General features: G+C 36.7%; 3 protein-coding genes across 7 annotated transcripts in view; 2 read left to right on the top strand and 1 right to left on the bottom strand.

Annotated features, from left to right (window-relative positions):
- The first annotated feature begins 2,089 nt into the window (after positions 1-2,089).
- Positions 2,090-11,142, top strand: cipca (CLOCK-interacting pacemaker a). Its single transcript, XM_044142393.1, has 4 exons — positions 2,090-2,230; positions 4,243-4,356; positions 5,039-5,208; positions 6,448-11,142. The coding sequence occupies exons 2-4, from the start codon at positions 4,254-4,256 to the stop codon at positions 7,228-7,230; spliced, it is 1,056 nt and encodes a 351-aa protein (XP_043998328.1). The 5' UTR covers positions 2,090-2,230; positions 4,243-4,253; the 3' UTR covers positions 7,231-11,142.
- A 130-nt stretch (positions 11,143-11,272) lies between these two features.
- zdhhc22 (zinc finger DHHC-type palmitoyltransferase 22) lies at positions 11,273-15,030 on the bottom strand. Of its 2 annotated transcripts, none has more exons than XM_044142394.1 (3): positions 14,918-15,030; positions 13,132-13,689; positions 11,273-13,050 (listed from the first exon to the last, which is right to left on the bottom strand). In XM_044142394.1, the coding sequence occupies exons 2-3, from the start codon at positions 13,685-13,687 to the stop codon at positions 12,773-12,775; spliced, it is 834 nt and encodes a 277-aa protein (XP_043998329.1). In that variant the 5' UTR covers positions 13,688-13,689; positions 14,918-15,030; the 3' UTR covers positions 11,273-12,772. The 2 variants fall into 2 exon arrangements, with proteins under 2 accessions (XP_043998329.1, XP_043998330.1); XM_044142395.1 differs by having other exon boundaries at positions 11,273-12,975.
- Positions 15,031-18,097: 3,067 nt separating this feature from the next.
- The window catches only part of tmem63c (transmembrane protein 63C), a 35,691-nt gene continuing 32,664 nt past the window's right edge, over positions 18,098-21,124 (top strand). The window contains exons 1-2 of one of the 4 annotated variants that reach the window (XM_044142392.1): positions 18,465-18,546; positions 18,707-18,785. Coding sequence is in view for 1 of the 4 variants with exons in the window: in XM_044142389.1 (XP_043998324.1) it covers positions 18,257-18,327 (71 nt within the window). In the remaining 3 variants the exon portion in view is untranslated. The other 3 variants (XM_044142390.1, XM_044142389.1, XM_044142391.1) reach the window with 3 other exon arrangements.

Raw genomic sequence — 21,124 nt, 5'->3', positions numbered from 1 at the left:
TTTTAAAAAAGCACAAAATGGGCCCTCTTTTGAATGAATATTAAAACTGTTCATTGATGCAGCGTGGTATGGAGGTGATCGCCAGACCAATTTGCTTGATTCCTGCCTTCAGGTGATCTGCATCGTTGGGTTTGATTTTGATCATCTTACTCCAAACTCTTAAGATGAGTTTCCTAATGAAATGCAAACTTTTTTCTTTTTTTTTTCCCCACCATGGGGTCTTTTGTGGGCTCTAGTGTCCCTTATATGACAGTAGGCTGACAGGAAATGGGGAGAGAGAGGGGGGGAAGACATGCGGTAAATATCGGCGGGTCCAGGAATCGAAACCTGCAACGGCCACGTCGAGGACTCAAGGCCTCCAAATGTGGGTCGCGCTATCCCCTACGCCACCACAGCACGCCCAATGCAAACTTTATGTTAGTCTGAAAAGATGTCTCTGGACCATTGAGCAACAGTTCAGTTCTTTTTCTGTTTAGCTCAGTTAAAACGTTTCTGATGTCTCTACTCAGGAATGGGTTGGCATGAAAAATGCAACATTTGTAGACGATGTGTAGGATTCTTCTGTGTGAAGTTGCTCTTGATGTACTGACTAGCCACAGTCTGCTCCTTGTGAAGCTCCCCTAAACTCTCGAATTGAGGGGGTTTTTAGCGTTCTCTCAAGTTTGTGCATACCCCTGTTGCTGGTGCCTGGTTTCCTATCACACATTTTCCTTCCACTCAACTTTTTATGAATACCTTTGGATAAAGAACTGGTCTTTAGTTGTTTATATCCTCCCTGTAGAGGATGTAAATGACTGTCTTCTGAACAATTATTAAGACAGTAGTCTTCCATATTCTTTAAACTGTGAGCTATGTCACTTTCTGTGAGCCATAATAGTTTTTTCTGCTGACTTCCATTATATTATATTATATTATATTATATTATATTATATTATATTATATTATATTATATTATATTATATTATATTATATTATATTATATTATATTATATTATATTATATTATATTATATTATATTATAAATGACCCATTATTTATTATTAGAGATTGTTCCCCGATCGCTATCCTTCTTGAGTAACAAAAAAAAAAAAAAAAAAAAAAAAAAAAAAACTTGAGTAGTTTCCTAGATAACTGCAGAGAGAAGGACTTCGCTGCAGTAAACAGACAGGGGCGGGGAATGACCGCTGTCAGTCTCATACCTTATTTGGAAATGTGACATTTGTATTCCGGAAGTGAATACAAATGTCACATTTATTTACTTTAGCGCAGCTCACAGTTTTTAACAAATTCTGTAGCTTTCTGTATACTTAATATATATATATACATATATATATATATATATATATATATATATATATATATATATATATATATATATATATATATATATATATATATATATATATAAAAATTCCCTTCTCACCCACCGCGGGTGGTGATTCTTCTTCCTCTTAGCTCGGGTCCTCTACCAGAGGCCTGGGAGCTTGAGGGTTCTGCGCAGTATCTTGGCTGTGCCTAGGACTGCACATTTCTGGACTGAGATGTCTGATGTTGTTCCTGGGATCTGTTGTAGCCACTGTTCCAGTTTGGGGTGACTGCCCCGAGGGTCCCGATGACCACAGGCACCACTGTGGTCTTCACCTTCCAGGCCCTCTCCAGTTCCTCCCTTAGGCCCTGGTATTTCTCTAGTTTCTCGTGCTCCTTTTTCCTGATGTCACTTGGTATTGCCACATCCACCACGACGGCTTTCCTCTGTTGTTTATCCATCACGACTATGTCTGGTTGGTTCGCCCTCACCATTTATATATATATATATATATATATATATATATATATATATATATATATATATATATATATATATATGTGTGTGTGTGTGTGTGTGTGTGTGTGTGTGTGTAAATTTGAGCCCCTGCCCCCCAAAGGTCTCTGCACGGCCTTGGATAGATAGATAGATAGATAGATAGATAGATAGATAGATAGATAGATAGATAGATAGATAGATAGATAGAGAGAGAGAGAGAGAGAGAGAGAGAGAGAGAGAGAGAGAGAGAGAGAGAGAGAGAGATCATCACGAACCACACTCCAGACCAGTAAGTGGCGGTAATGCTACTAAAACTTTGTTGCCAACCGTCAGTAGCTCCAACAACAAGAAAAAGCAGCTGCAACTGTAGTTGCACCGTGGATGTCACTATCATCAAATATAAGTTTTAAAGAAAACAAATTATTGGTAAGTTTTTCTTAGGATGCTATTAGTCGAGTAGCTAGTTGTTTTATCGTAAAGACGTCGTAGTTAGCTTAAATTCAACCTGGTTAGCATTACCTAGCCATTCGTGCTAACAGCATATGAAAACACACTGTAAACAGGGAGACGTGTAGTCCCTGTTCGGTCCACACAAACAGCAGCTAATGTTTTTTTTGCTTTTGTTGAACCGTTGTTGCATTAAGATAAAGTTAACCATTGTAAAGCTAGTAGCAGCTTTACAAAAAAAGTACATTGCTCGACTAAACAACGGTACTTGACAAGCTACGCGTTTTATGCACACTAAAAATAATTTATTTAATTTGCTTCATGCTTCATTGGGAAGAAGTGAAACTATAACTCATTCTACTAAATAGTACTTAAACAATACAGGCTGCGGGAGCATGGCAGGCCATTGAACCGAAATTCAGTAACATGGCCAAATTTGTAATTTCACCTAAACAAGTCCTGGATAGTAAAGGGAATTTACCTCAAAAATATATGTTCACAGCACACCATGTTGTCAAATTGGTGGATTAAAAATTTAAAAGATTAATAAAAAGCCTTAGGCAAGATAAGATGCTTTGACACTTGGTAAATAGTACATTGGGATTTTATTATTCGTACGTATAATTTACAGCTAGATGGGTAGGTGATTAGAGAAATATAATAAGAATATCAAATAAGTGAAAAAAAGGCCCAGAAACCTGCGCTTCAAAAATGAAAAAAGAGGATAACAAATTCTGAGTTGCAGTTCATCTGAGGTCAATGCACTCACGTCTGAAGCGTTTGAAGTAAACCAATTTCAGAAATCGTCCAGACTTATTGACGTGATGACAGATGTAACAGTGATTATACTGCTTTGTTCCTAGAGATGAGTAGGTATGACCACAAGGGGATAGGCGACCCCTTGTGGTCATACCTACTTATCTCTAGGTACCTAGCAGCATAATGCACCGTCACATAATGTACGTGAGAAAAGCCAGGAAAGTGACTCAATTCTGAAAATGTTCTGTATGATTTAAATAAGCTGACTGGGCAGTCTCAGTGAAATTAGAGTTTATTAATTAATAGCCAAAGTTTTGAACAGCTGTGTTTCATATATGGATTTAATTTCAGTTGAAATCTGTTTTTAATTTTTATTAGATACCACTATTTTTGTATGAAATGTCACTATTCTATGGGAATGCATCATTAAGCGATTGCTTAAATGGCTGAGTACTGTGATAAAAATTATAAACCAATGCAAAATAATGTTAAATATATATTTTAATAAACGTGGCTCTAATTTATTAATTAGAACATCCATAGGTATGGATGTTGAAATAGCATCCATACCTATTCCATTGTATTTTATTGTTTTAAGGATGTATTTTTGAAGTATATCCAGATTTTATTATATCTGTCTGCCTTCAGATAAAGTTTGTGGCTGGACTCATTACTGAATTTTTCAAGACAGTTGATCTGTAGAGGACCTTGATGCTATTAACTACTCAGATTTTAATGCCTCTCTGATGAGCTACAATGTTCATTTAAATATGTTTAAGGGTATCTTTACAAAGAAGTATCAAAAATAATGAATTACATCTTAAAATGTGCTTCATGTCTTAATTTAATTATTTATTAAATTTGTCATTTGAAATATGTAATTGATTAATTTTTCCAGTTTAATTCTGTGATACTTATGAATAATTTTGCAAAGAATAATATTTGTGACTGTGATACTTATACCCTCGATAGCTTATTATTTAGTGTTTTTGCTATCTTTGTACTACTCGCATATAACAATATTTAAGGCATGCCTTATGTAGCCCAAGTCACTTAACTATTTGGAGTAGGTGAGGAATAAACTTTCCTTATCTTTGGGAGACAAATTAAAGCCTTCTGGTTTTGTCTTCAATCTTTCAAACCCTAAATTCAAGAGATAACTTGCAACCCCTTTCCTGATTGAGGGGGAAAATATTGGTACTATTTAACTTCCCATTGTGTTTTTTTTCTAGTGAATTCCAAAATGAGCAGTTTTAACAAACTAAACACACAAAGACTGCCACCATTTACGACAGCGCAGATGAGAATGTCCAAACAAGACCTGGAAAGAGATTCAGGCTTCTCAGGTTTGTGTGCATTACATGATCTGATGTTATTGCATCTGTCCACATTGAAGTATCCAAAAGATATTTGCAACACCTGTGAAATGTCACTTGGATTTAAAATGGTTCAGAGCTGCATTGCTTTTTAGGTATATACTTAGTTTGCTACTGTGCCTCTTTTAGATTACCTCATTATAAATACTCAACAAATTTAGCAGTAAATAATCATGATTATTATTATTATTATTATTATTTTATTTTAGTTTATACTAGAGCAAAAATCCTCTTGTAAGAAATATTTTTAAGAATTAGATACTTTAATTCAGAATTCCTACTTGTGTTGCTAAAGCCAGTATTCCATTTTATTGACTTGTGTGTTCAAATGACAAGTTCTATTATTAAAAACTACATTTGTTTGAGAGAAAAGTAGTCAACCCAAATCAAATGTGGAGATCTAGCTCACACTCAGAATGTGCACTGAGCTCTGCAGGTGATGACCTTTATTTATACGATCAGGGCTGACCTGAATTTGATTCAGCCTCCATCATTAGGTTTGTTCTGTCCTGTTCTTCATGATGAAGAGATACGTATATGTGTCTGAGCTGTTTATAGTTCTAATGATCTGCCTCTCTGAACACAGCACAAAACACAAACCTGTTGACTTCAAAACATGATCAGACTCATATGCCAGCCTTCTCATTGTCAGATGCCAGCTCAGAGTACCTCAGTGCAGTCGAGGTCACAGACTCGGAAGATACTGGAAGGAATGGGTCAATAATCGGGCAGGAACCAGCTGGTCAGCAAGTGGCCTTGGTAGGAGGTTCATATCCTGGACTGTCCCCAATGATCATTATGAACAACTTTGTCCTAAAGCAGGTAAAATAGAACAACATGCACCATATCTCACTATACAATTCACTGTTTGTAACTCCTCTACTGACAGTTTTCTGTATGTAAGCATCGCATCTTATTTTTTTATAAATTCTTAAATTTATAGATAAATTCTAGAGTAGTAATCTCTATGAAGTTTGAGTAGTGCAGTCAGATTTAATAGCATTCGTTAGTTTTTGTAAAAAGCAAAAGAATTGCAACAGAAGATTTTTTTTCTGGCAATTTTGAATCTTCATCCTGACAATCATAATTATGTTTTGCAGCAAGGTTTTTATTTATTTTGTAGGCATTGAAACAATGGAGCTAGTGGAGAAACTGCTTCTCCACATCTCTCATTTATTTTGGCAAAAAAATCTAAAAACGTCTTGTAAAGAGATTCTGCTAATCAGTTTTAGTCCTCTTCTCATTCACCTCTGATTTTGTTCTGTCCAACTCATGTACCATTGTCTGACTGGTAAATAAATGTCATTTGACTTCAGCATAATCTGTCCGACTGAAAGTCACTGAAAAGAAAAGAAAGTGAATTTAAATCTTCTTTTTAAGTGCCATTTATTTCTGACACACACAACAAATTGTGTAACATACAGCTTGGTCTTGTACTGTTCAGGTGGCAGATGTTCAGTACAACAGACTCCAGTTACCATGGAGTCTGTTGCTCCTGTTGTCTCCTAACTGTGAACTCTAAGATCAGGCTTATTAAATCAGCTTATTTGGCAGAAACTATGAGAAATGATCCTCTGCTGGGGATCAAATTCAGGATCTCCCACAAGGATAGTGTTACACACTATGCTAATCGGCCAATTGATCAGACAGGGATTTGTGTTGATGGTTCAAATTGCCAGCGTTTTTGTGTGTCTTAGGTTTTATATCTGGTTAGTTCAATCTTTTCTCCTCTCCTCCATTTTATAAGATCATCAGGGAACCTTGAGAATCAGCCATTTAAATTGTGCAGTAGCAGCAAGAGTGTTGTTAGCAACTTGTTAGCATTTAGGTATACCGTGTTTACCGATTGGTGAAAAGCAAAAAACAATCAAATGATTGCAATCATCATGATGTAGCAAACTGTGATTTTTGTTGTATCATGATAACCAAGGAAGTTAAGTCATAGAACGTTTTTGTATTGTTGACCATTTCTGAATGATTAAACAGTTTTTTTTTATGTTTATTACCTACTAAACTGTGGTTACAAAGTAAATTTAAAGTGACTTTTTTTTCTGTCTCCAGCCATCACCAATGGCTCCACCAGAGAAACAGCGGGGCTTTCCTTCATCGATGGAAGTGATGCCCCAATCTCAGGTGGTTCTTCTTCAGCCGTTGGTATCAAATGGCACAAACTGCTCTCCGAAACCTGGCTCTGATGGTATGAGACAATCAAAAAGCTACACTCCTATCCTCAAGTCATACCCCAGAATTGCCCCCTACCCAGTGGACTCGCCCTTTAAGAAAGTGGAAACATCAAGGCTGATTGCAAGCGGAACCACGGGATATGAGCAGCGACAGAGGAGATTCCATGACCCCCCGAGGCCTGACATCTCCCCCAGCCCACTGTCAGATCTGCAAATGCAAACTCAAGCTGTCTGCAACTTTGAAGCATCAAGCAACAAATCTCACGCTGAGAGTCAGGAGCAAGATTCTGACAAATTTCTGACCGCAGCAACAGAAACCAGCTCATTAGTCAACTTCACATATGAGGAGCTGAGGAGCATATCTGATGATGGCAGCATGCCTGCAGAGAAATATCAGGATCCCATCTCCATGCACAGCAACAAACTAAAGCGTTTCAGCAATACCTACAACATCCTCAACAAGTCTGGCCTGCTAGGGATTACGCTGCGCACAAAGCAACTGATCAAAGAAAACAAGCGCACGCAGGGCCAGCTGCACCTGCTGCAGGAGCAAACAGCTCTGCTGCTCGAAGCGCTGAGCAGCGGGGATCCGCAGCTCTGGACTAATCTCCTGACGTCTTTGCAAGACACAGAAAAGGAGCAGTCTGGGGTTAAAATTTAAAGTGTCCTACCGTAACTTGTTTGTGGACATAACCAGCAGTTCTGAATCTGGTTTCAGGAGGATTAATAAAGAGGTCATCAGATGCTGAATGTGTCGCATTGTTGTGACAAACAGCTCAACTTTTACCATTTTATCAGGGAGCTGTAGGTGGACAGTGCCTTGCAGAAGTTCACACACTCCTTGAAACTTTTTTTTTAAATACATTTTGTCTCTTTACAACAACAAACATCAACTTGTTATTGGAATTTTATCTTCTAGACCAGGAGTCTGCAGCCTGTGGTTCCAGAGCCCTAACTGGTTCTTCTACAACGGCTCTAAACAACTATTTTTAAAAAAAAGATATAACTGTTTTCCTTCAATAATTTAATTTAATTTCCACAACAGGATGATACTAAAAGTACCAGTCATTTTTATTTAGATCTATTTTATGTTGTGCAAATATCACAACATCAAGAATACAAAAATGTAGCCATCACCTTTTTGAAAAGATTCATGTTTTTCTTTATATTAAAACCTAAAAATAGATTAGGAATAAAATGATTGCTCTTTACAAATTTACTGTTGTAAATATTTATTTAAAAAATATCTCTTTATTCATTAACCTGTATGAGTAAATCTTTGAACTAGCTTTTGCTGCAATTACAGCTTTGGGGAATGTTTGAAACAGCTTTGCCTGAAATGTTTCCCCATTCCTCTTTGAAAGCAGCTCAGGCTCAGTTAAATTAGGAAAACACCTGTGAACATTAGGTGTAAGATCTTTGCACAGATTCTCATTTGCATTTAGAACTGAACATCGCCACATTATGATGTTGCTCTGACCACTGCGACTTTGTTCACAACAATAAATATACTTTAGCAGTCTTATTTTATCCCTTTTAATCCTGACCTGCCACTGGGTTTTACTTGTGGATGTAAAGCTAAAAGGTTTGAATTCATATGCACATGACGCGTATCTTAGAATTGTCTATTGTTGTTGCCATCTAGTTATTTGCCACAAATGACAAAATGTTAGAAAGTTGAGGGGAAATGAATACTTGTGCTGAGCACAATGTAGAAACCAGGGATCCTGAAACATTTAGCACTGCTGGTTTGACATGAATATGAAGCACAACCTCTGTAATCAACAGGAGTTTGGAAGCATGCTTACATTTCAAACCCTTGCCTTTAACAAAATATCTGCCTCTGATGATGAGAAATGGTATTTGCAGCGGGGATTTTTGGCTGTCGGTGCCAAATGCCTAAAAAAACGCATGCCTTATAGCAGATTAGCCAGACGGATGTCTGATGTCTGTCATACATCTCTAACAAACAGGTCAACATGCTTTTTTGTTTTTACTATAACCTTTGAATTCTTGTTAAATGCATGAGCAAATGCCTTATGTATTAAAGTGTGAATAATTGGTGAACTGTTGAATTACACTGGGAGAAAAGAGCTGGGTGAACTGGATCACTACAAGCTAAAAAGACAGCACATCAAGTGCTGAAACCAGCTAAATGTGATTGTTTTTGGATAAATGTGTACATTTTCTAAAAGCGCGTGGCTTCGTCTTGAAGCCACACGCTTCAAAACGAGGACAGGCAAACAGATTGTGACTTATCTAGATCAGATTGGAACTTTTCACCTCTTCACCCTGTCTGAAACAATCTGCAGAGTATTGCATTGCATTGGTGGATGCGGTAACAGACAGAGGTCACTAATGTTTTTCATCAAGGTTTCTGCGTCAATGCAGTCATTTCAGGGATTATCTGGTTGTTTTATTTTTCTTTTTGTCCCTGATAACAGCAAGTCGGTAAAATGCCTTGTATGTGGTGCAAGCCTCAGTAACTTCATTTGCGGGAAAATGACATGTAACATGTAATCAGTATTACATGGGCTACAATAGTATTGATTGTGTCCTGCTTAACTTGCTCAGAAATAACTTGAGGTACACAGCTGTATCTGTCTGTTTTACTTGACAGCGACAGATACTTTGTCCAAGAAATAGCTTAAGTAGGAAAGCCTCAAATGGAGTCATTATGACTCCAGTTAGTCATATATTTTAGTTATTCAAATGACTAAAAGTTGAACAACTTGTAATAATGTTTTTCAAGCTTTTAAATAGACTGTGATTAAAAGTAAAAAAAAAAAAAGGTACATAAAACCCACGTTTGAATGGCAGATTTAAAATCTGACAAGGTTTTAAAGTGGTAGAAAATTCTCAGAAACTTTTAATGAACATCGCCACATCCTGAATTTAATGTGAATTTAAGCGATAACCTAATTTAAAAACATGACAGTTTTCTGTCACATCATATCCAAATACTAGCAAAAACATTTGGTTTTACTATTAACAGATAACAAATCTAATAAATTTTACATTTGCAAAGTTTTACATTTTCAAGCAAAAATATCTCATCAGGTTTCTGTCCAGGTTGTAGAAATGATCTGTGCATGTGATGGAGGAATGCAAAATGCATGTAGAGGATGTGGTCGTTATACCCTTTAATAAGCAGAATGTGTGACTGGAAAAGCTTTGATATGCGTAGATCTACTTGTATGAAATCTGTTTTTATTATTATTGTCCAAGCTACATCTGGAATCTATGAGCAGCACCAACGTTAAATATATAAAATTGCTCGTTTCTTTTCATTTTCCTGCAGGGAAAATTTCCAACTTTTAAAAATTCCTGGAATTTTGTTACTTTAAACACATAACAATTTGACAATTTTAACAATTTTTTTATCTTTAAATATTGAAGGTTGAGTATAGTTAGGGATTCTAATGGTGATTGGTTACCAAGAGATTTTCCCTCAGCAGCTCATTGAAAACCAAAATTAAAGTTTCTTTATTCTTGGAAACTTCTGTAAGTTTGAAAATGGTGACACTGATCACCTATGTTACACAAACTATTCAGTTACTAATAATTTTAATTCGTGACTGCATTTATTTTTCTGATGCTAAAATGGTTCATCAAGTTTCATCTTTATTAAGCATTAGATAACTTCATCGGGTTATTTCCGCCACTATTTTGGTTCTTTTCCCATTATGGTTTATTTACCAAGAAAATATCACTGGATGTTAGTAAAAGGGTTTTTTTTCTCTTGTTTTAAATGTAATATTTACTGTTTGTATTATTTATTCCTCATAACTGTGTGACCAAAAATTTTAACGAAGAGGTGTGAATAATATTAAGAAGTGACATGGAGATGTTTGCCTGTTTCATGGTGAAATTTACTCCTTTATCTTTTTTCTTCTTTTTTAAATAACACTGTTGATACAGAACAGAAATGTAGCAATGAGAGTGCTGTAGCCATATGATTGTTTAGATTCTAGATCTTTTGTTGCCATCTCTATTCTTTATGTAAATGTTTGCTTTATAAATCTCGGTATAAAAGGTTTTCTGGCAAAAACATGACAGCTTTTAGACTTGCACTTTGCTCCCAGATTTTTTCGCTTGAGCATTGTCTATCGAAGAAATAATGTGAATCTAAATATTTATCTTAATGCCTGTGCCTTTTTAAGTCTATTCATGTTTGTGCTTCATATTTCTGATTACATTTTCAGCTTAGTTTTGTAAATCTTTTTATCGTGGAGGAAAGTTGAATGTACTCAAAGGACTCCAAAGATTATATTTTTTTGCTAATTTGGTTGATCTACTGAGATGTTACTTTCTGAGTTGCTTTATATTGTAAAAACCTTCATATTTGAAATTCTTAGTTGTAATTCTGTTTAAATCTTTAAGTAATCATTGGTTTTGGCAAGATATTGATCACATTTAAAGTTAAGAGGATGGGCATTTCTTTTTTTTAACTCTGCTGTTTGGTTTTGTGACTTGTGCATTCTGTCTTTTCTTTGTCAAGTCTTAAACTGTTTGAGATAATTTCCTCTTGTTATTTTTCTAACTAAGGATCTGTCATTAGTAAAAGTTAAAAAAGTAGCCGCTTGTTGTGGTTTTAAATCAGTTAAACCTTTATTGCAATACACAAATAGGCAATATTGTCTTGCTTGAATTGAATGCTTGAATACCAAAACGCCCACATCTTTTGACTAAGCAGCTGTAGATGCATCAGAAACGGGGAATAAAATCCTGTTCTAATGCTGCTTATCCTGTCATTAGCAGAGGAAGAAGATACCAAATCTTCGCCTATAAGGATGGCACATTGTGAATAATACCCTGGATATTATAATCTCCATTTCCGTCAACAATTTTCATTGAGAATAACAATAGTGTGAGTAGAAAATGTCCCCAGGCTCAACTCAAGCAGTCCTGCGGAGTCTGGCTGTTTATGCTGCCAATTCTTTCTTCATCTGTTAGCCCTTAATTTAACAGTGAAAACTGTCCCTGGTTTCCTTATTGTCAAACTGTAGAATCAAATTAGGGTTAGGAAAGATAATCTCAGAACACTGCATGGTACTGGCGGTTATATAGCACAAAGCTTTCAAGGCAACCATATAATATTGCTTGGAAACTTGCTTGTAAAACACAACAAGCACCCACCTTGTTTATTTTAATGCCAAAAAGAGACGTGTAAAAGTGAGGCCTTGAGTCACAGCACATTGAAAATTTAGTAAAATAATTATTTGAAGGGAGATCATGTATCTAGAATTAATAAAATTACAGATGTGCCACTTTTCCTATTTTTGGGGAAAATGTTTACATACTATCACTTCTTTCATCTATTCAGAATAGGAAAGACAAAAAATATGCCGTTCATGTAAGGCAGACGTGTGCTGATCTTCAGTCAGGAAGTGGCTACTTGAAAACTAAACAACACAAATACACTTGGAAAAGTTTAACATGGAAATTTGGGATGTAAGCTAGAAATGTACTTTTCTGTCTTGACATTACAAACATCAATACCTCAGCTTCATTAAAGATTACAGAGAGTTTAAAGGAGCCATGTCCTTAATATGGAGTGTTTTGTAACAAGCATGGGTTTGAAACAAAGTATATGTGGACAAGCATCTTAAGTATCTATAGAGCTGCAGGCCTGTATCGCTTCCAAAGACTCTGGCAAACCTGTTAAGGTGAATGGCTTCATAGGAAAAGCTGCATAATCACTAACTGGACACAAAATCAATATTATGGAATGGTTGAGAGGATGAGTTGCATTTTTCTTAAATATTTAATATAGGATTATGCTATTGCAATAAAAGCTGTATTTATTTTAAGGCCTTTTTACACATCTTTACTAAGGCTATGGATATACTGAGAGGATGCTGTAAAGTCAGACTACTGATTGGATAAAAACAGATGATTGGTTTTCCAGACTCTGGAGGAAGGTACAACATAACTTATTAATCCTATAATATTGCCTTTAGAAATGCCGTTTTAAGAATAAACATTTCTACTAAGCACTTATTTCACATTGCTTATGTGGTTCCTACCTGTAAGAGGATGAAACTATCAGCTATCTTATTGTAAAATTCAAACATCATAAAGCATCCATACAGATTAAAAATTAATTTCCACCTACAGTAAATGCCGAAAAACTATTTTTTCACTAAATGAATCACTTGGTTGACCTAAGAGTGGCTCTTACTGAGACAAATAGACAACTGTCAGTCTTGTTTGAGTTCATCTGTGTCTTCAGAATACATCTCCACTGTTTGCACAGGCAGAATAAGACCAAGGATCCAGCGGGCGCCAAACACATCCTTGAGGTTTGCTCTCCAGGGGCTGCGGTTGTCCACCAGCTCCCCTCTCTGCATTTGACACCAGGTCTGCCCCCGGGCCACCAGCAGCACCTGCTGGCAGCAGAAACCTGCACACACCAAGCCAATGCCCAGCCATACATAGAGCATCAGCACTAGGAACAGCTGAAGGCCAGAGATTGTGCCTATGAGAGAAAGGATTACATGAATTCAGAATCAAAAAACAGTAAAAGTGGTTACTCATCCTATTAAACTAGAAAACAAACCCATGAAGAAGTAGGTGGTGGAGAGAGGGAGAAGGGTCAGGAAGGTCAACGGGTTCTCAAAGGAAATGGAGTACTCGACTGTCAGGAAGGCCACGCCAAGAACCAAAGAGTACATGCATACGCATGATGTGTAGATGCAGAACATGATGAAGTAACGCATGTTCTTGTTGCCGATGCAGTTTCCAGTGAAAAAACAGTGGTGATCCCTCCTGAAAATGACCTTCCTGCACAGTTTGCAAAAATGACGGCCATTAAGTAGGTAGTGGGAATCCACTTTGTCCGAGCAACTTGGCGAACACACAGGAATCGCAATCTCGTTGTCACTCTCGGCCGGATATTTGATTGTCATTATGTAATTCCCCAAAGCATTAAACATCAGGAAAAGGAAAACAGTTGTGTGAAGGGCTGTGGAGATCTTCAGCGATGTGTCCGGGTTGGGGAAGATAGTCGGGATGAAGAGGCAAAAGTGTAAAATAAATGTGACTGTTGTAGCTGCAAAGAAGTACGCAGGCGCTACTGCATTAAGCAGTCTCAGCTTTAACATCCGGGTGAACATATCTGTGTGAGAGCAAAGGAGACAATAGACCAATGAAATCAGAATAATATATCTAGTTAATAACAGAACAACTTAGTGAGTAACTCAACTAGAAGAAAAATATACACCTTTTAAAAACTCAGAAAATTGTGATGCAAATTGTTCTTAGTTCCTCCTTATACCTGTAAATATAATCAAGTTCTGCCAATTGCCAAACAGGTCAAGGGTGAAGTTATTGAGAAATTAAAGTAGGGTTAGTTTATCAAACAATATATCAAGCTTTGTCATCTCACATATAAGAAGGAAAATCATAAGACGTTTGTCTCAAGTAGAGAAAGATGCTCTGCAGAGATGAAACCAAAATAGTACTTGTTAGCTTTAATGCAAAAATGCCATGAAACAGCCTCTACCATGAAACCTGGTAGTCCGATGGAGCTAAATACAGAGCAAGCTTGAAAGATAACTTGTTAGTAACTGCAGGACTGGAAACCAGTCTGGAAAATGGTCCAGTCAAAGTCCACACCTCCATTCACTTAAGAATCTGTGTCGAGACGTGAGAATTGATGTTTAAAGCCACTTCCATTTAACCGTACTAAACCCATTTGGAAAAGAACTGGAGAACATATTTACATCCGTAGACATGCATAGCAGGTACATTCAAACTCCTAAAGACTTGCAGCTGGATGAACCACTGAAAGGTGGTTATAAAAATTCACTCATTCATAGGGTTGAATATTTTATCAATGCAAAAATGCATTTTAGTAAAGAAACAAGTTCTTTAATACAGGTGTATTCATTTTCCAGACAATAGTTATATTTGGGTTAAAATGCTTGAATTGAAATTACAGAGTTTACGTTTAAATGACAGAGTTTGGGTTTTATTTCTTACAAAGATTGAGTGAAAAAAAACACAACTCTACGGACGACAGGAACTAATTTCTGAGCAAATGAGGATCTAGGGACTTCCAGGTGCCACTGAGAATACTAAGAATATCTCATCCTTGTTTCAGAGGTCTACTGACCTACAGCAGGAGCAAACTTTGGATATAAAAACCGTCAGACTAAAATTATAACACTTTACACCTAAATCTGTCTTCTATCTTAATAGCGTGACAGGATGTCGTGTCAAACGCATATTTACGCCTCATCTATGTTTTCTAATTCCCTACAGAATGATGTGTAATGTTACCGGCGATGACGATGATCACTTTACTTTGTCTAATTTATCTCCATGGCGACAGAGGAGCCTACCTGCAGCTGTCAGAAAGCGGGGGAGCTGTCCTTTCAGCACCACGGAGCCTCGGCTCGGTGCCCTGTTGCCTCTTTCAAGCGCAGACAAAAAGATGTCTTTATTCAGACACGTTAAGGACCGTCATCACTGAGGTGTTTGCTTGTTTGTCTACCGCCCCCTGCTGGTTTGGGTACGTTTGTTATCCTAATATTTTCTTTATGAACTTGACTTACTTTTTTACTTTAAAGAGGATCTCAGTGAAAGATTACCAACATTGCATGTTTCCGACAAACCAAATTTTGACTAAGAATTTAAATCCAGATTCTGCATGAAGTGCACGAGGCATAACAATTTGAACAAGCTTTGTGCTATCTTTATCTCCTTATTAAAATGAACAATAGTGGACAAAAATTCTGAGAAATCATATTATTAAGCAGCTTTTTTAAACATTCTTGAAAATTATTTAAACCAATAATTTTGTGTTTTCAGACCCACAGAGGAATCTGTGTCCCAAAGTTAAAAGATTAAATAAGTGAAGTGTAATTATTTAGAAAAAATATTAAAAATATGCATCAAGCCATTGCTACCACTTCTATTACTAATACTAATACTGCTAAGAATGATAACATCATTATCAAGATACAAATAATAATGATAATCAATATTATCAAGATTATTATTAGTAAGAATATTGATTATCAGATTATCTATCTATTATATGAATATTATTAGAATAAAATATTTTTTCTTTTATTTTTTCACTTGTTTCACATTCATCTTGCATGTATCCAACTCTACTTATTATATATTTTATAATTAGGTGACATCTGGAAGTAATTATTTGCTCTTCTTTTCACTTTGGGGGTGACTGGGGTATCAGTGAGTAGAGAATGGACCTGTAATCCAAAATTTAAGCATTCCAATTAAGCATTTTATTTAAGAGTAGGAGTATAGAGGTGGAGGGGCTAAATATTAATGCACACACCACAAGTTCAAGGTTTTGAAAATCATGTTTCCACTTCACAACTAAGCAACTGAATGTTTGTGTAGCTCATCAAAGGTTATCAAGACATTTGAAGGGTTTTAAAATATATACAAAGGGAAAGTACTGATTTAACTGATACAGTGATAACATTGTGATATGGTGGATGTTTGGATTATACCTGAAAAGTCTGGATACAAGAACACTCCAGTAGGTGGCAATCCAGCCTCAGTTATGTAGCCTCTTCACAGGAGCTGTCAGTTTAAAGGGGCCCTACAAATGGAATATAGCATCACCATCAAAACAAGATGACACCACCTTGGATACAAGACTGCTCTCTGTTCTAACACACAAGAAACAAGCTCATACACCAGCTTTCTGTGAGTTTGGAGAAGTATTTCAACACACATTAGTGCTTCACAAATAAGTAATTAAGACATGAACAGCCTCTACTTCCTGCTTTTTACAAACTATATTCTAAATAAATTAAATGTGATTTGTACAAACTCATATTTTATTGATATATTAATTACTAATCTGCTACAATTTTCAAATAACTGAGCACATTTTAAAATATTAGGGAGGAAAGACTTATTATTGTGGCATTTCATATATGTTCACATATTTTGGCTTCATCGGCAGTCCTGTTCAGTCAAGATTTTTACTCGGTGTATGATTTTCTAACCTCACTGTTCTGTGGTAACAGCTCTGCTCTGACTCACCTGCCATGCTTCACCAGTGTTGTCCAGCTGTGCATCTATTACTCCACCATACTCTGCATTTAGAAAAGGTTGACAGCTGAAATGGTAGCTAGTGGGATATAAAATGTTAACAATGATTCTACACCAAGAATGGTTTGTGTATTAAAGGTATTTTGGGATGCAACCCGATAAAATCCATAATACACCTATCATTGCATGTTGCAAGATAATCTTTATTCTCACCGCTTTATTGATGAGTCAGCTAATTTGCAGATAATGTGCATCCAGAAGCACAGCACCTGCAAAGCATTGACAAATACAATTACACAGAATTAAATATAAACTGACTCATTAAGGAATTGTTTGCACTGATCTCACAAGCTTTTTACTCTGTGCTCTTGGGATGAAAACTATTTTTCCAAAAGAGAGATTCCCTCATGGAGTTAGATGTAGTGGTGAAGAAATCTGCTTCACATGAAACAAAATCTTCTGCTCGTGTTGAGCATTGAGGTCTCACCCATTTCCGTCCTGATGGGATGCACCCAGTTCACTATCTGGATCAATATGGATAAAAACGCTTCATCACAGGATTAAGAAGATCTCTTAGATCAACAATATATTGATTCACAGTTGCCTCTCAGTTTACTGGCTGAGAAAGATACAACCACGCTAATGGGCTGAGCTTAAAATGATGATGTCAGGGACTGTCATGATTTGCTCCAGTCCATTTGTTAAACTTGTAGAACACTTATTGCAAAGTGTTCATATTCTTTGAACTTTTCTCATCCGTTTTACAACCACAAACTGAAATGTATCCCATTGGGATTTAAAATGATGTCCCATCACAAACACATGCAAGCCAACAAGAAACTTACCTTTTTGTCCTTTTTACTTTGAAAAGTGGCTCAAGCTCAATCAAGTTGGAGAATTTTCTAGAAACAGCAGTTTTCAAGTTTTGACAGACTTTTCAGTTAGATGTAGGTCTGGACTTTGACTAGGAAAACTAAGATTTCAACTTTTCTTTGTAGCTCTGACTGGATTCGGTTTCAGGTCGATGTTGTGTTGGAGGTGAACCTTCGTCACAGGTGAAGACTCTAACAGAAAATATTCCGTCAATACAAAAAAAAAAAAAAAAAGACAAAAAGCCTTTCATTTATTTTTGGTGAATCACCAAACGCATTTGTATAAATAATCAATAATAATTAATCATTATGATAACCAGCTTCTTTTCATTGTAATTTTTCATAACCAACATCTATGATGCCTTTAAATTAGCCAATTAGCACAGCATGTTTTTTTTTTTTTATGTGTTTATGTTTCTGAGCATTTGGGTTGAATTATCCTTTGCTTACTTCCAGATTAATTTTTTTAACTGACACACACGCTGATGCAACTATTGAAAATATACTCCTAATTTCTTAAAATTAATCTGTATTAGGTTTATGTTTATGTCATGCCAAAAAATAATAATAATAATAAAAATAAATGGGTAGTGATTATTTACAGACGCTCCCTTCGCGGTAGGGATAATTGTCAGACGGTTCCTGAGTGGGTGGGAGTTTCTCTTCTTGGAGAAAAAAAAAGCAGCATCCTCATAACCAGCGCCAAACGCCAGCGATCAGGAAGCTCCGAGAGGTGAGCAATGTGAAATTTAAACTATCCGTTCAGCGACTTAAATGCCCACTGAAGGGGCTTATTGCGCTGTTTTTGGCGCAATCGTCTTTATTAACTCGCACAAGAGGGTGAGGTAGGTCGCGCTGGCATATTGGTGTGCTGCAGCAAGCAGGAGGAACAGTGAGTCGCCGAAAAATGTTGGCTTGGTAAAGAAAACCTCGTTGTTTCCTAAATATAAGAAGGCGTGGCAATGAGGTGAACATGGAAAAGTTCGTTGCGCGGGTTGATGTTGCCTCTGCTGAGGATGATGATGTTCCTGGCAATGTGTCAGATAGTGTTACACCCAAAGCAGGTGCATCGTTTCTTCTTCCCACTCGAACACCTATTGTTCCTCCTGTAGAGTCAGCTGGGTGGTAAACTCAGCGTTCAATGTTGTTCACGTTTATGATTTTAGGAAATTATAGTTTTGATTTGTGAAGCAGTTCATTCATTCCCTGCATTCATTCATACAGGCTGCATTCCCCCTGCTGCCCGTCAGTCTGGATTCTGCTGGAATCGCAGACACAAAGCCTTTCTTGGTCAACTGAGCAGGCATGTTGACCTGTTGATTTATTTTTATTAAGCTGCATACACTGCGTTTTGCAAAATTGTTTGTATCCTTTCAACTTGTTCTCATTTTGCCACATTACAACTGTAAACTTAAATGTAATTTAGTGGGGGTTATGCGGAAGACCAACAGAAGGCAATGATTTATGGGTTTTACAACTGTTTGCAAATGGAAATCTGAAAAGGGTGGTTGGCATTTGCATTCAGCCTCCCTGAGTGAAGACTCATTAGAGCCACCTTTTGCTGCAATTAGAACAAAGTTGGATTATATCTGCAGCTATACAGTTGTCAGACTAGATGGATAACATCTGTGAACATCACCTTTCAGTTCTTGCTGCAGATTGTCAGTCAGATTTGGGTCTGAATTCTAATTTTCCTCACACTATTTCATTGAAGACCTATATGGTTTCATGTTAACTTCTTCAAGTCTCAAGTCTTTGCTGCCTTAAATAATTTTTCTTCTCAGATCACTCTGTGTTTAGGTACACTCCTATCCCCATCACCTTTAAAACGCCCTAGTCTGAGTATCGTATCATCTGACCAGAGAAGCTTGTTTCAGATGTTTGCTGCGTTACCTACATGAGTTGAGTCAATCTGCAACTAAGACTTTTTACTTCAACACTGTCTCTTTAGATCCGATTTGTCTTGGTAGTTCCTCCAAAGTTATGATGGATCTTTTGGATTATTCTCTGATTATTGCTCTCTATTCAAAGCTTGTATGCTTAAGTGGACACCGATGTCCACTTAAGCATACTTGATTTAATCCCCTGGGATGGGAGCTGAATACAAATACATACCTAACTTTTTCTTCCAATAAGCCATTATGTATTACTTCAAGTTGGTCTATCTTGTAAATTTTCAATAAAAAACATTGCTAATTGTCTGCCGTTTCTAAAAGAAATAAATGCTGATGCCATTTTTACCCAATGGAGAAGGGAGATGACCTTAAGAAATGCCAGATTCACATTCACTTTTGACATTTTAACAGGTCAGAAAAATATGTCGCACCATAATTGGGAGCTTTGAAAACCAATCTTTTAATGTTGCCAGATGTGTGTTAGAAAGCTCACCACATCTGATAACATCGGGAAAGTGACCGTGATGATGGTAATTACTGTTGTTTGTTAGAGGGGAGGAAGTGGATCTTGTTTCCAGGCACCCATTTGTGCATCATTCTAAAATAGAAATATTTCCTCATGTTATTCAGAACCTTATATTTATGAAAATAGACTGTTTCCTTGGATCTTGACAAACCTCGCTGCCTCTGAAAAGCCATTAATCCAGTCTCACCGGAGATGCCCTCAATGAAGGGGGAAGAGCTTAACATTTACTCTAAACAAACGAGGTTTAACAAGGTAAAGGTTTGATTATTTCTGGCTGTGCATTCTTTAATGCACTGAGTTGGAATGAAGGTCAGATATGCAAGTGCAGACCATTGTAAACATATTCACACCACTTGAACTTCTCATTTTGTTGTGTTGCAAACTTTACATAAAGTGGTGGATTATTCTGAAGTGAAAGAAATCCTAAAAGTTTGGGATCCTCACAGACAGCTGACAACGTACCGCTCATGGTGGCACAATACTTCTCAATGCTTTTCCAACCATTATGCCAGACAGAGATTCAATCCTTCTAGTCTGAACGTATTGGAAACAGCCAAATCTGCAGTACTGTAATTCATGCACACTTTGCACTATCTGAAAAATTTCAACCGTTTCTGAAAGGGGAGACGTTTCGCTTTCCAGCCAATATTGGGTAATTATGATAATTTCACTCCCATCGTAGCAAGGGGTGAAATTAATCTGAAATCTTTTAATAAACATTAAGTTGCGAAAATAGCCGCTAGATATGGAAGGTTCCGGATTTTATGGATAAATGGGCAATATATATTTTCTCACAGGACATTTGAAGAACTTTGTACAATTAAAATAAGCAAAAAATATTCAGGCAGATATTTGAAACTTAGGACTCAAAGGATTAGAGAAGAGAAGCAAAAGCAAATGAGGTGGCTTAGCAATTTCTGCCAACTGCTGATGGTGTCAACCTGGACTTGGTGCTGTGGAATATTATCTCTGCTGTCCAGAAATTAAGCTGTTGACTTGTCATGCCAGGTGCTCAATCAGAGGCCTTTTCAGATTTATTGTAAGACTGATTAAAAAGGGACTGATCTACATTTGTAGTTTTTGTCAAAAACAATCTTACATCTACTTTAAACTTGATCTCTACTTTGAAGACATCTATTGGGTAAATACTCAGTGAAGTCTCAAAAAAACAAACCCATGTTTGTTACCACAATAATACAAATTTTTATCCCAGTTCAATGT

Source organism: Gambusia affinis, linkage group LG16 (assembly GCF_019740435.1).
Source record: "Gambusia affinis linkage group LG16, SWU_Gaff_1.0, whole genome shotgun sequence".
NCBI lineage: Eukaryota > Metazoa > Chordata > Actinopteri > Cyprinodontiformes > Poeciliidae > Gambusia > Gambusia affinis.
The sequence above is the reverse complement of the archived record's forward strand: the minus strand, read 5'-3'. Positions and strand labels throughout refer to the sequence as shown.

Coding starts and splice junctions, on each gene's coding strand:
- cipca (XM_044142393.1), top strand. CDS start 4,254: ATGAGCAGTTTTAACAAACTAAACACACAAAGACTGCCACCATTTACG. Junction 4,357..5,038: donor AAGAGATTCAGGCTTCTCAG/GTTTGTGTGCAT, acceptor TCTCATTGTCAG/ATGCCAGCTCAGAGTACCTC. Junction 5,209..6,447: donor ACAACTTTGTCCTAAAGCAG/GTAAAATAGAAC, acceptor TTCTGTCTCCAG/CCATCACCAATGGCTCCACC.
- zdhhc22 (XM_044142394.1), bottom strand. CDS start 13,687: ATGTTCACCCGGATGTTAAAGCTGAGACTGCTTAATGCAGTAGCGCCT. Junction 13,051..13,131: donor CACCACCTACTTCTTCATGG/GTTTGTTTTCTA, acceptor TTTCTCTCATAG/GCACAATCTCTGGCCTTCAG.